We start from the raw sequence: 15,503 nt of genomic DNA on the forward strand, positions 1-15,503 counted from the left end.
AGACTTATTTATAGCATATACTTTTGAGAGTACTGATATTTACAAAGGACCATCATTTTATTTTTAAAAAAAGGAAGTTTAATCATGACTTGTAGCTATTCTGACATGTTTTTTGACCTGAAATTGTACACAGATTTTTCTTCTGCCACCATGTGAAGTGCTAAGAAAGATAAACCTGGAAGAGTCTCATAAGCTGTCATCTTCATTTACCATGCCTTTCTGCCTGCTAGGAGTAGGGACACATATTCCACAGCTTTCAGTAAAAAACAAAACAAAACAAAACACAACCAAACAAAAAAAAACAAGCAAACTCTTCTTGTTCCATTCTTAAGTTATTTTTGTTATCATACTAGGTGTCAAATTTGGACCATCTTTGGATAGCAGGCCCACTTCTGCTAATTAAAACTACTTTCCTAAGGAATATAAATTGGAAATACGAGGAAAAATACACTATGGATAGGAAACCATGCTCTTTTAACCAGAATTAGCAAGCAGCTCCCATATCCCTCTCCTTGTCCCATCAAGTTCATTTGTCCATCTTTGTCCTTTGTTCTTCATGTGAAGAAATCTTCACTCAGTTTTCAAAGTTCTTGTGCTACTTCATAATAATGGAAAAAGGACTGGACTACAGCTGTTTCAGATATCGGGAATTTACCTACCACTGTCTTCGTTACCACCTGAATGTCACACATATATGGGTTAAAAAAACAATACAAAACCCAGAGCAATCAACCTAGAAGCCCATTGCTTGAGTGAATCTTTCAGACATAATTTATTACCTCCCTTTTTATTCACTGATCTCATGATATGATTTAAAATTTGAAAGGTCCATAGAACTTACTGTTTTGTGCCAGAGCTTGAAGCAGACAGTCCAAGCATCCCTCCAAGCTATCTGCCGTGCTGTCAGTGGTTGTTATCTTCAGCTTTTTCAGGGCATCACTTAGATTATCTGCTTGGTAAACACAAAGAAACAAGAAATCAGTGTCATTAGCAATTTGGTAACAGCACTGAATGTAAATAGTTACTGTAAAGTAAACAAAATCCTGTGTCAATGAAGAAGGAATGAATGGTCTATAGTATATATTTCTGAGTATATAAAAAGCCAGAAGTCAAAGGTTATGCATGAAGTTAAACTTTTCAAATTTATGCATACATTTATCATTCTGCAGCTGAGAACAGGATGCCAGCAGGCACTTTATGAAAGGCTGCTGAACGGCAATTTAGCCATCAATATTGCCTCAGTCTAGTTGGTTCAGAAAACCAGCAGCAGTATCTTTGCTCCTATCCTTGTGCGGGGCAAAAATATGATGGAAATAAGCACACCTTGAATTTTTTCATCAACAATGGGAAAGTAATTGAAAATGCCATTTTGTGTGTGCTATATAGGGTTCCATCTTGATGAGACATTCACAAAGCCATAGTGCTAAGCTCAGAGCCTTTTAAGGACTATGCCATTTTCCACCACATTGTTACAAGCACCACGGTTTATATGAACTGTGTTAATTGTTTAAATTCAACTGATCTGTGAAAATACAAGGCATCTTCCAGAAATCAGAACCTTCTGAATTTCAGGTAATTCAATAGCTCTTCCCTCTTTAGAAAACAAAACAAAATGAAACAAAACGAACAAAAAAGAACCAAATCAATTCAAACCATGTAATACAATTCTCAACAGACGCCCTTTTATTCTCATACAAGTTAGGGTAGTATCCCTGCTACCATTCTGAGTACTCTGCTTATTTGGGAACAAAATGTAAGCGCGTTAGCAGCTGCAGCCCGGGTCTCTTCGGCCTGCCCGCTGATGACTAACCTCACCGTGAATGGACTACCCTTTTAAAAACGAGTGCTGGTTCGGTTTCCATGCCAACTCTGTCAGTGAGCAGGAATTGTTACTCAAAACAAATAATGTTAAATAGTGTCTAGCCGCCTACCATTCCCTGGTGACTAATCAGAAAGCCTTCACCCCAGCCCTACAGAACCGTAGGTACGGCCCCTTCGCCACACATCGCTGGCATCTTCTGGGCCTGAAAGGCAGCCAGCGCTGCCTCAGAGCTTCGCACCGACGTAGGAAGCCCCCTTCAGAAGCAAGCTGGCAGCTGCTGCACTTTGCCTCCTCCTCACTTGCCCACATACGGGATGGTGCAAAGGAAAGGAGGCAAGAGCTTCCCTTATGCTGCCTTTCTTTGCCTTTGAGGCGCTGGCGGCCTGCTGGAGGCGCAGGAGGTGTGCCACGGAGGCAGCGGAATCACACTCCTGGAGCTGCTTCGCTTCCCATCCAAAGCTGGGGCTTTCATCCCACTTCCATTTTTGATTCACCTATCCTTTTGTAGCCCAAGTTCCCATACAGATAAAAGTACGGTGCTTCACTTTTTTAAGTTCTCAGTCTTTAGGTATTAAATTGTTTATCAGGCAGTTGGTTTGTTTACTGACTAATATGCACGTGGCCTTAGCTAGGCTACAGAAAGGAGCTCCCTCGCCCCTAAATGAGAGCCAGCAGCGTGTGGGCAACTCTGGGAGGTTTTGTGGCAGCTGCACTTGGTGCTGCCCCCTGAGACCTCAAGCCTGTCTCCTTCCCCTCGCCCTGCTAAGCCGACACCTCCTGGAACAAACCAGCAAGAAAAAATATCATTTTCCCTGTTAGTGTCCAGTGGGCTTAAATGTAGTGCATGTGTTGCAGCGATAGAGCTGCACGTGCGCTGCAAAATGTCATTACTTAAATTATTCAGGAAATATCACTGGAATTTGTCAAATTACACCGCTGTGGGGTCCTCAATGACCAACCACGTTACTGCAAATTAACACTGTGCTTCACCTCCTCTTCCATTTTCTTCACCCACTACCCTCTCTCATATCTCTCTCTCTTCAGTTTTCATCTACTGCGGCACTACCTCTCTTCCATCATACAGGCACCTCATCTCATCTCCCTGCATGCTAACACATGTAGCTTTGAAATCGCAGCAGCTGTTTATAGCAAGAGGACTATGAGAGAGAGAGGTATCAAAAAAGCAGGTGTGCCCAGTGTCTGTGGAAGAAGAAAATGCATAGGTAAGAAATTCACCTTCACACCAGTTTTTGCAGATGATGGAGAGAGGCTTCTGTTATCAGAGACCTCACCCAGGCCTTGTTTCTCTCTTATAGCCTCTTCTACCTTACATATATGCCTGATAAATAACAAACTCCCACTTACAATTGTATTTGACTGGGCAAAGAGATGAGTGCTCCATCTCAAATGTTTGTAATTTCTTCCACTCCTTGCCACAGCAGAACCTGCAGGAGGCGCTGGAAACGTCTCCCCCATCTTTTTTTCCTACTCCCTCCTGGCTGCCTTCTGCTTACTTTTTCTGGGGGAAGTCTACCATTTTAATACTCCACAGTTACCTATGATGTGCACCATGATGTACTTTGGGCAAAATCTTCAGACGTGACTGACTAAATATTTCAACCCCTCAACTTTTCATGGTACTGAGCATGTACACATCTCACTAACATACATAGACTTTTAGCTTGAGACATACTTCAAAAGTCAGCCAATGCTTGTGGCCGTGGTATGCCACATTACCTTTAAAATGTGAAATTGCCACTCAGTAGATATGATTAAATACTATAAGTAATTTAAAAATACAATACACAGAAATTAAATTAGAAACCATATGCATAAAAAGAAAACACATGTAGGAATACTGAAGGAACACTAGACCTCTGGCCACAAAGTCAGAAGGCCACAGGGACAGAGGGAAAAAGTACCTTTCAGGAAACACATTACTTGCTCATTTTGTCTCTTTCTGTCAAAGCCAGGGCTTTCTCCTTTCTAAACAGGGTTAATACCTTGAAAGACATATTTATCTTTGAAATCTGGGAGTATCGGATATATGCAAATACATCTTAAACAAGTTCATAGGCTTTGTTCCTTTTTTTTCCCTTCTTTTGCTGTTCTGAAAAGAACAAACCTTACAGTTTGAGATGACAACGACAGGGATATTCAGAGTGAAAAGACTGCAGTGGTCCCGTGGGTTCCTACCATATAATTACACAAGGCTTCCCGATTTCTGCAGTTTCACAGTTGCGCTGAACCTGTCATTTAGGGAGGAAGCTGCAGATGCTTTTCTTCCATGTACAAAACCCCCGTTGTTTTCTTGTGATCATCTCTTGCTTACTTTTCCATCTCTTCCTCTGTTTCTGTAGAATCTGTTTCCAGTAGGCTTGTTACTGCACAGGCTGATCATATTCTCAGAGATAAAAACCCGTGGGATAAAACCAATGTAAGGAATCTTTTTGGCTGTGTGACAGGGAAATGTGAATAAGTAGATTTTGTCAATATGTAAGGTCACGTGAAAGCTTACATTAGCTGGGAAGATTTAAGGGGACCAGGTCAGGATGGTAAAGGTAAAAATAAGGCTAGTAGTGATACATATGATACAGTTGCTCAGCAACCTGGTATCATGTCGTGAGTTTGTGAGGCATCAAGTCAGCAGTTTAACAGTAGGATGAACCATTTTGTCTATCCCAAGCACAGGGAGTGACTCATTCTTAACACCTGGCTTAAAGGACTGCTTTCAGTATAATTAGTTCTCTCATCTGGGCAGAAAATCCTGAACCCCACAACCTTTAGTACTTGATATCCTAACAATATAAACTGGTAAGTCAGGACGTGGAGTCTGGCAAGGGCTGTCAGACCCAACTGTCTGGCCCATTCCACCTCCTGTTGCATTTTGACTTCCCCTGAAAACTACTCCTGCACAAACACTCGCAAAAATGGGGTGGGTTAAATCCTGCAGTAACGTGTTACTTTTGGTGGCAACACATTATTACTACTACCTCTTGCACAGGCTTTTTTACAGAGAAAAATAGAAGATGACTAACGTAAGTAAATGCTTTAATATTCCATTCTGTTTCTGAGAGCTTTTCGGTGACTCATTTTCAATCACTAATTCGTTTTATACAAAAGTACTGTTCCTTCATCTCATAAAAATCTGGTAGTTGATCAGCCTTGTTTTGGATCAGGGTCACAGGAATGCTGGATATGCTACAAACAGTTTTACAAGGTAGCCAGTAGTATATCTGGGGATGCAGCTTTTGTGTACAAGAGCCAACTTGCTAATTTTACATTGAGTTCACAGCATCTTCATCCAAACCACAGAGAAAGTCAAGGCACACAAAAAAGCCATCTTTTAAGACTGACATTAAAAAAAATATTTAAAATGTTTCAGAAGAGTATTTAGATGGATAGCTTTTGTCTGCATGGTTTATTTTTCTAAATTTTGTGATCTTACCCAGTACAGAGATTTTAAAAGAAAATAAAAGATCCACCTTGAACATATCATTAACATTTCCTGTATCTTTTGATTGACACTCAGTATACTGTTCTGAGTACAGGTACTATTCGATTATACTTGCAACTTGTCTGTCAAGGAATTCAAAACAAATAGGACGTACTGAACCAGAACGATCAGGAACTACAAATGTCCATTCCGCAGACATTGTTCAGCCTGCAAAATTAGAGAAGGATCTCCGGGCACAGAGAAACAAGTCTCGGAAAGTTGAGGCATAGATGCTCTAGCCACACTGGTTATATCTGCAGGCATCTCTTTTCACTTAGCATCTTTTGAGCAAGATGCTTTCGGCTGCACTGGTGCTCTTGGTGTGTAACCTTTCCAAGTGACAACCTAGCACAGGTTTCCTCTTTGGTCCTACATCCTGAATACTGGATGCACCTCTAGGCACCCCATGTTGTAAATGACACCCTGAAGAACTAGAAAAGGCACAGACATGGCTGAAGGAGTGCCTCAAGAAGTTAAACAGGCAAGAACTCTTCATCTTGAAAAAACAATGACTGAGGGTAAAAATGATTGTGATATATGGAATTAAGAATAGCCCTAAATCAATGAGAAGAAAGCTACTATTTACTATTTCTCCTAACACAACTACAATATCAAAATGAAATTATGAAGTAATAAACTTAGAAAAGAAATTATATTTTCACACCAGATGTATTTAAACTGTCAAACTGGAACTGTAAACAGATTCACTTAATTTATTCAATGAGAAAAATTTTATGAAGAAACTAAAACCCACCCATGGCTATTAATACTAAAATATGCACTAAACTTCTGGAGTAGGAAGTTCCTAACCTGCAGATTACTATAAATTGGGAGAATACCACTCTGCACTTGCCCCATCCTGTCTCTGCCCTGCCCAGTGTTTTCCCAGACGTATGCTTCTGGGCACTCACTGTCAGAAATAGGACAAATTGGGTGCCCCGGCTTTCAGTATGACCCACAGGGCTACAGGGCGGGTACATGGCATTCGCATGGTCACATTGTGCCTCGGTGCTCTAGTTCACCAAGAGGAGAAGATGGCCAAACAAATCTCCCCAGATGTGCTTGGATGTTATTGGGCTGTTTGTTTAGACCCAGCATCCTGGAAAAGACTTTTACCACAGCCAGGAAGGTAATTCCTCTGTTATTAACTGCATCTGCGGTGCTGAACGGGTCCTGAGGCTGACCCTGGCCCTAAACCAGGTTAGCAGTTAAATCCATGAATCCACCTCCTAATCCAGGAGGAACTTTTGTTTGTTTAAAACAGAAATCCTTCTTGTTTGCCTCTGCCTTACCATGTTCATAGAGGTGGGTTAAGGTTTTTTTCAACCAATTTTACTACTTCTAAGGAAATATTGATAGATCATTAATTGCAGGGCTCCTCCTGCAACCTGTTTTTAACTTAGGTATACTTGCTCTACTTTTCCAGCATAGTAGCTAATTTTAATGAGATTGCCTATTTTTGACAACAGTTCAACTGCTTCATTCTTAAACACTTTCTGAATCTTAGATATATACCATCTGGTCTTAGAGACTTGTTACTCTTTCATTTATCCATTTGCTTCAGCATCTGTTCTGCTGACACCTCAATCTCTCAAAGAGCTTCATTTTTATTACCTGAAAATACTGACACACTATGGCTCATTGCCACCTGAGCAGTAATCTACCTAATTATTTTTGGTAATTATCAGGTCAGCCTATACACGCTAACAACTACTTAGTTCGTATTCAAAACCAGGAGGGAAACCTAAATAAAACTGCACCAGCTAGTACTCAGTTCACCTGAAGTTTCTTACCAATGCAGATTATTCATTTTGCTGCAGTTTTATGCAAAAAAGGGCATTTTGTTTTGTTATTCACCCCTGAACTCCCTCAGTAAAATGCCTGAAAAGATGCAAGAAACATACACCTTTGCACGTAAGTAGAATTAAAAGCATCAACCCTTTTAATTAATATAATATCATATAATTAAAACATATTTACACTACTGCAAGGTACATTGATCTGTAGCTGCTGTAATTGGTTTCTACATGTTAGCAATCCTTTCCTTATTACTTAGTCCTGAGTTGCAAAGGCAAGACAACAAGAATGACATTTCAGAAGATTTTGCAGGATCGTGGAAGATTATTGTCCCTTCCTAAGGAAAATGTGATACAGATTTAGGTATCTTTATACTTCAAAATGAAATACTAAAGATTTGGAGTTACCTTAAGGTCCAAAGAAACTGATTAAAATTCAATGAAATCTACATAACAATTTTTACTGGTTTGCAGGGTGTTTAAAAACATGAAAACCCTTAAAGGTCATGTTTAAAACCTGGTCTAAAAGAAGGATGAAATAGATCTTTTCATAAATAAAAAATACATTGTTTGATAAAGAGAATCTGTACTAAAATTTCATTTAAAAGTCAGCTGATGTTAGAAAAAATAATTTCAACTAGCAAAGACATATGGTTCTCAGTTAATGGAAAGATCTTTTCTGGTACTTTATTACTAGGAGTAGAACATAAAACCGTATACAGTATGGCTACTGATCGTTTAAAAAATACATTTAATTGACAAATAACTGCACATTTTATTTTCATATAGTTTATTGTTTCCAGCCACACAACCAAAACCCAGGAGACATGCAGGGCAAGAACATAAAATACTAATTAGGACCTTTGCTAGACAAAAGCCTTTTAAATTCTCACTGGATCCTTAGTAAGCAAGAAACACACATCATCATCTACAAGCAAAACTGAATCCCTTCAGTGAATTGATTCAATGCTCTGTTATAAAAGTGGTAATAAAACAGGTAAGATGCCTGCTTTATCCTAAGTGACGTGTTTTATCTAGAGCAGTCGAAATTACACATAAAAATTAATATCTGGTCTTCCTCTATGTCCTCAGGCTTAATTCTCGTATGTTCATATGACTCTTTTCATAAATATGTTAGTTTCATAAATTCATGTGTATCACAGGTCATTTCTTCAGACACCCTACTGAACTGGAGCTCTTACCGTTTTTCCCTTTTTAAAAAGTTTTTTAAAGACAATCTTTAAGTGATTTCTCTCCCCATATTACTATTCAGCGCACTTGTGTTTCTGGAAAGCAGCACCAGAATTTCGAATCCAGAGGAAAATCAAAATTCATTGCAGTACTTTTCCCATTTGGAGAAACAGGCAAAAGCAGGGCACGGCACCTGCCCTGTGTCCTTCCATAATAGAAATGTCCTTGAACACTTCAGCTACTGCCAGCAATAACGATTTTTTTTTTTAAAAAAAGAGATGCTAGACAGTCAAAAGAGTAACTTTTAGCATCTTAGGAGTTTGTTTAGTTCTTGTCTGCCCACTTAGTTCACAAAAGGCCTGTTTCTGCTAGCAGCTTGATTCTGACTTTTTAGCCCAACTATGGAAATGAATTGCTGTGTTTGTGGCCTCCCACACCAGCTCCCAAGAACAGCTGAAATGATGCAATTCCCACGTTGTCAATTGTCACAATATTATCACGTGTTAGCTGGTACTTCTCCAAAGGCATTGCTCTCAGTCTCATATACCTGAGAATATCAAGTTCAGCATCTCAAAATACATTTTTCCCCACTCAGGTTTGAACGAAAATAAACAAACAAACAAATAAATAATATATATATATAGGGTATTAAGTAACCCAAAAAATGACTTTTTACACCAATCTCAATTTTTTTTCCCCAGTTTTGCTCATAATTTGTCATTCTCAGGTTCTGTTATGTGGGCACAGTTATAAACGTACTTGTCACAATATCCTTAAGCATCGGTTAGATTTAAACAAGTGCTACCATTACTAGTGTAATCCCCAAAATAAGTAAAACAGATATCCGTGCAAAAATTTAATACAGTCCATAAGATTTCCATAATTCCTTTATCTTACAGATGTGTATACACAAAGGCTTATATAGTGTATATATACACCACTGCAAACAAAAAATTGTTAGGTTGCAAAGAAAGTATTAAAAACAAAAAAAAAGTTCCAAAATACAATCATCCCATGTACATTTGACCCTGGAAAATATTTGCCATATGACATACAATACAATATCATACCAAGATGTATACATGAATATTTTTTGCAATATTTCTTTTCCATACCAAGATGTATACATGATGAATATTGTTTTTTGCAATATCTCTTTCAGGATAAATGTTCTGTCAAAGAACAACAATTTAATGTCTTGGTGTATCCTCCTTCAAGTGAATCTAGCCAAACACTACTCAAAAATCCTCCTCTGAAAGATTACTTCCTTCCTCATTAGCAATTACAAAGTTAGCATCATTACATTATGTCAGAGTACTTCAAAGATATTAATGTTCTTGTTTTCAGAGAGTATTTATAAGGTAAGATGGAATCAATATACTACTTGAGCGATGAGCAAACTGAAACAGAGAAAATTTAAAAAGCTCTTCCTGAAGAGTCAAGGTCAGCCATATTGCAAATGACTGAAACAATCCTGAAAATAAAGTGTAACCCAAATAATAATCAATGTTATCATTCCCTATGATACATTACATAGAAATAAACAACCACACAGAAAAGGAAAGCTAATGTGTACATGCATGCACATGCACACACACAGAAAAGCCAGCTTCTCTTTACTGGTTCTCCCTTCCACTCGTGTTTACATAACTGTTGGTTTATTTTGTTCTTTTGTCTCTTCTCCTGCCACACAAGACCCTATCTGCTTGAAGCGTTTTTAATCTAGCAACCAAGAGAGACTTTGTCAAGTCAAGATAGCAAGAAGAGAGAGCAGGTGATAGAATAAAAATCATCTACAAAACTAGTACTGTCTAGAAACAGAATATTTAAATCTTGTTGTTTTTTTTTTTTTTTTCTCACTCAGCTTGATCTTTCCTTTAGGGTGCTATTGCACCTATGCTACTGCATATAACCTTTTCTGATTGTACCTACTCTAAAAGTTTTGATCCTAATACGACTCTAGTTAACTGACTAGAAATGGCAAATGCTACTAATCACACCAAAAAAAAGAGGAAAACACTTTCCAAAAAATGTTTTTGAATTTTCCTTTAAATTATTTCCCTGACATATAAGAACAAACACTGACCTTTTTTTTTTTTTTTAATAATTTAATGGGGCTCCCAATTCTCTATACATTTTCCTAGTTTTGTACAAAATATGGCTTGTTAAATGATGCTGGGCTTCTCTGACATTTAAGTTATACGCAAAACTTAGGCTTCAATAAAAATATATACATAAATAAGTAAATGAAAATCAAGCAGTACAAGGCTGAGGATACAAAGTTCCAGTACTGAAGAAGCTGAGAAGAACTCTTTTGGACCTCAATGAGCTCTAGGTCTAGTCTTTGGCCTACACTATGCAAGTGAGTATACGTAAATCATACAATATAAGTACACAGTACAGTATCTGTCATAACCGTATTTATGTTATCGGTTTGAGTTATTGAACAAATACAGGATCTGAGTCTGTGCAAAGCCCCCAGGCTCATCTTTCCCTGGTCACAGCGAGAATTTTGCCTAAATAAGATACTCAGACTCAAAATTAGTGCTGCTAACTCTAATTGTATGTCGCATTAGTGTTCCTCCTGAAGCCTCAGATACTGTAATAAGTCAGATGTTATGAAACAGTAATCTGCAACACAGCACGTTTCTGGCTATCATGGATTCCCTGAAAGCCTTGAAAATGGAAACGAAGCACTTAAAAGGCAAATGATGAGTCCAGGGCTTGTTAGAGATTTTGTTTCTTAAGAGAGAGAGAGATTAGAGATTTTGTTTCTTTTCTTTGCTTCTTAAGCTGTCTGGTTTGAAAGTCATCCCGTGATTTACCAGAGACTATGGAGATTTTCAGTTTTCTGAAATTTCTTACTGACAATGAAGCCATGATGATGGGAGAATAGGGGGATTCACAGACATTCACGTGGTTTTATATATTCAGCAGAGTCTTTAAATAGAAATATGACATCGCTACTGTTTGTGGTACCTGATGTGAGAAAACAGGTTTTTTTTAGTATTTAAATATTTTTGTTACCTCTTACAAAAATATAAACTTTGCCTGTTTATTAAAAAGTCTGTTTCTAAATTCTAGTTTTAACACAATCACTAACTGTGTAAATAAAAACACCTTTTTAAATTTCACTAACAAATTGTAATATTTAAATTACCATACACCTTCAAAATTTTAACAGGAAAATTTACGCATTTTCTTTGTAAGTTTCCTACCTTTTAACTGGCATCGGTTTTAGAAATTACAAAAGCCTCTCACATCTTTTTTCTTACCCACCTTACAGATAGCCTCTGAAGCTGTCAACCAACATATCTGCACTAAGGGAAAGTATATGTGTATTTCTGCATACTAGGAAAAAATATTAAGCTTTCTGACACATTTTATGCAAGCTTTTCAAATATAGTAAGCTAAGAAAGAAAATCTCAGCCCTTGTCCTGTTGAGTGTTAACAAAATTCCATCTGGTCACTTAGGAGCTGTGCCAACATTACCACACAAAGAGCCTTTGAGCCGTTCAAACGTTCAAGAGTCATTTGACAGCTTTTTTATTTATTCCCTCCTTTTTTTTTTTTTTTTTGTCAGATACGCACCTAATAGTGTACAGATGGCTAGGCTGTAACAAGTTTACTTGCATGTAAACTTGAAACTACCCTTGAAAGTAAACTGCGGAGTTCCTGCTTTGGGTTGTTGCTTGGTTTTATGTATTTTTTCTAACATTTAGGATTGTTCAGTCTACTGCTGCTCTGATTTCCTTCTTAGGCAAATCAAAAGTGAAGACCTGGTGCACGGTTGTTCTAAAAATGCAACCATGGCAAGACTCTGCTCAGCCTGCTCAAGGCCAGGAGAATGGGAGTATGTAGCGTGAAATCACATTCCAGTACGCAGCAAATTAAAGAAATGTCCTGTGACAAATATCTTCATGGGGGAAACATCACAAGAACCACTCTGAATGGTGAGAGAGAGATTTCAGCAACAGATGGGTACTACACTCAGTACGTATTAAGTACATATCTTTCAGTGCCAAAATCAGTTATAGATTTATTCCTTAATCATTGTGCTAAAATATGTATATTTAATAGTGAAAAGGAATTCTACATTGTAACCTGCATTCAGATTTACCTTGGAAAAACAAAATTGGCTTGCCAAAAGAAAAAAAGGGCAAATAAACAGAAGCCACATGATCTAGCATCAAAGTTAGCCCAGCTTAGCCTCCAAGGTCCCTAACAATCTGCTTTTTCATGTGATGCTCCGAGTCTATCTGATGAGGTTATGTACATCACAAATACACAGCACTGTAAAACAATCACACTAATAGCTAAATTTTTAAGGATTCAACACATTGCAGGAGTGGCAGATGTAATTTAGGAAATCCACTTCTGCATTATATTGAGTCAAAAGACAGGTAAAACAACACTCAGTACTCCATCAGAGCCTCAGCTATAAGGTCACTGGTCTGGGATGTGAGAAGTACAAAGTGAGACAAAAATGCTATTTCAGGTATAAGTCGTGATTGAGTAACTTTCTTTCCTCACTCCTAGCCTTTAACACCTTTTAACTGAATCAAGCATAAACTTTTTAAATCAATGGGATTCATTTATATCTTAAATCTCTGTAGGATAAGGAGATAGATAAGGGCCTGATTCTGTCACTACTTACAGGTGAGTAACTTCATTCTTCCTAGAGTATTTTTGTTGTCTTCCACAAACGCATAAACAGTTGGAGATCCTAAAGTGCAACGTGACATGAAAGGGAATAAGACTGTAAAAGTATAAACTATTTTTATTGTTGTTTTGATTAATTTGTGACCAATTAAAAAAACATAGTTTTGGAAAGGATTTGGAGAAGATCTTCACCTTGACGTTCTTTTCAGCTCTTGGCTGTATTAGACTTTATTAGTCTTCTAATTAGACTCTTAATTAGTCTTCTTCAGAGCTGTAAGATATATGGTTAGGATCCATAGAGCTAAAGAAAATAAAACAGGCCCAAGAAGTGGAAAAAGAGTGACTGATCTAGGAAAAGCTCTGAGGCTTTAAGAAAAGGCTATAAAATACCTCCTGACAGGGCATAATGATGTTTCTACATATTCCGTAATTACTCACTTGGTGCTACATTTTTAAAGATATCTTGGCAACTTAAGATGAAGTTGTCACTGAAAATGAACAATTAATGTAACCTGCTTTGGTATTCCTGGTCTAAAATCTTCAATTTTTATCCATTAATAACTTTGTTTTGTTACTGTCTTTTTGCATGTGATTATGGGATATAAATTGTTGTACTTGCCTGCAAACGCACAGCATTCTAGAAGGAAGCCTGGACCTTGAGCATTGTCCTGAATGGTTAAGTCCTTTAAAAACTCTTAAAATACATAGATTTGTATTTCCTAGCCATTTTCCAAGTTTTGTTTTGCTTGACGGATTTTCAAGCAGCTAGCTTTAAATTCAAGGTAGTTCAGAGCATTCCAGCCAAGCATTTTTCCCTGCTCCAGTTACTGATCTGAGTTTCTCCCTGGCAGTTGCTATCATGGTATCCTGTGCTGATACAATTCCCTTTGCATGTTAGCTCCATGAGAAACCTCTCTGATGCCTGTTTCTGAACCTAACACTAGACATTGAAAGACCCAGGGCTTATACTTCAACAAAACCTCAACGAAGAGAGTAAGTATTTACCCTGACAAAATTATAAAGGCCTCATTGTATTCTATTCTATTTTATATAGACACATAAATATTATATATATATATATATATATATATCACTGGTAAAATAAATCCTAAAACAAATAAAGAATGTCATAAATGAAATTAGTTTAACTGTTCCTAACTAAAAAGGCAGTAAGATGACAATTTCCTTATGCAGCCACACTCCTTCAAAAGTTCCACTTTCCTAAAACCAACTGATCTACTACACTTGTCCCTGTGCTGTCTTTTTACTTTTTACTGAAACCTGCAGCATTCTCCCAGTTTTCTATCCCAGTAGAAGGCTTAGAGTTGCAGCCTCTGCATCTTGTCAGATTGAGGGACTTTAAAAAGATGTCAAAAAAGGCACATATTTCTTAGATTTAAGTCCTAATGGTGGCTTATGATGCTCTCCAGAGAATGTTCTTCATTTGCTTTTCATTTGTTTCTACTTATTTTTTCCCAAAATTTACCCAAAAAATCACTATCTTAATAACAAGTTACATGGTAATTACAAACTATGCACGAAAACTTTCAGCACTGAAAATAAACTGAATTTGATGAATATGGGCAAACAAAATCATAATGGAAATGACCTTCAACCTGTTCTATTGTTCTGCTTTCTGGGAAAGTTTGTTAGAAAGAGATAGGTTGCAAATCTCATAGGTGACTCTAAAAACCTTTATTTACAACTTAAAATCCATGTGGTGGTAACTGCTTATCCGCATGTATTTTCCTACCAAGTTACTCTTGGTAAAACATTTTTCTCCCAAGAAAGAAAAGGATGTAAAAATAGCCTTTCCTCCTGAAACCACAACTGTAAACCCTGTAATTCAAAAATTTCCTTTAGCCACAGAAGGGTTGGTAAATAGTGTCAGCTTCCTCATGCCTAGGAGAAAAAGGATTTAAATATTTTCTAATGCCAGTGAAGGATACAAAGGAAAGCAAGTCCCAAAAAGCACTGGTTCTTGGCTGGTGAGATTGTCTGATACTGCGAGTCCTTCAAATTAGCAGTTTATCTAATGTTTAGAATTCTTAGGTTTTGATATCATTCATCTGGAAGCTTTTAGGGGCAAAATGTACTCCAGAGTTTGTTTTTAAAGGTATCATGTATTCCCTTAAACCTGGTGCTACTAAGATCAGTAGACATCTGTGGTTAATCGCTCTAGTGATAAATATTTATCTATTAATGAAGTTATTTGTTCTCACTTAGGAATGGATAGGAATGACAGCATCAATAAAAACACTGCACTGATAGGATCAGCTCAGATGCTCTCCAGAGGAAAAGGATTCAACTGGGTTTTCATGTTGATGCTGACACAAACCTGCAGTAATAAGAAGGCAAAATTTAAATGGTGCACAAAATGCTTAATATAGCCCCATTTAAAAGAAATATTTCCACAAAACCCACTAGTATTCTGCATGATTACTGTAGTTGTAAGTGATCATTAACCTTTGCACGACATTTAGGAGCTTTATTTAGTAAAAATTATACAACAGTGACAGAGCAGTAAACATGACAC

The 15,503-nt window shown here is 37.5% G+C and overlaps 1 protein-coding gene across 13 annotated transcripts in view; it reads right to left on the minus strand.

The window, feature by feature from the left end:
- RAP1GDS1 (Rap1 GTPase-GDP dissociation stimulator 1) overlaps positions 1-15,503 on the minus strand; it is a 96,525-nt gene that overhangs the window by 63,415 nt on the left and 17,607 nt on the right. For 9 of the 13 annotated variants that reach the window (XM_080590372.1, XM_080590373.1, XM_080590371.1 and 6 more), the window contains one exon: positions 842-949. In XM_080590372.1, coding sequence (XP_080446498.1) covers positions 842-949 — 108 coding nt within the window. Of the gene's footprint in view, positions 1-841; positions 953-15,503 lie in introns of all 13 variants that reach the window. The other 4 variants (XM_080590370.1, XM_080590363.1, XM_080590375.1 and 1 more) reach the window with 1 other exon arrangement.

Source organism: Anser brachyrhynchus, assembly GCF_964034855.1.
Source record: "Anser brachyrhynchus genome assembly, chromosome: 4".
Taxonomy (NCBI): domain Eukaryota; kingdom Metazoa; phylum Chordata; class Aves; order Anseriformes; family Anatidae; genus Anser; species Anser brachyrhynchus.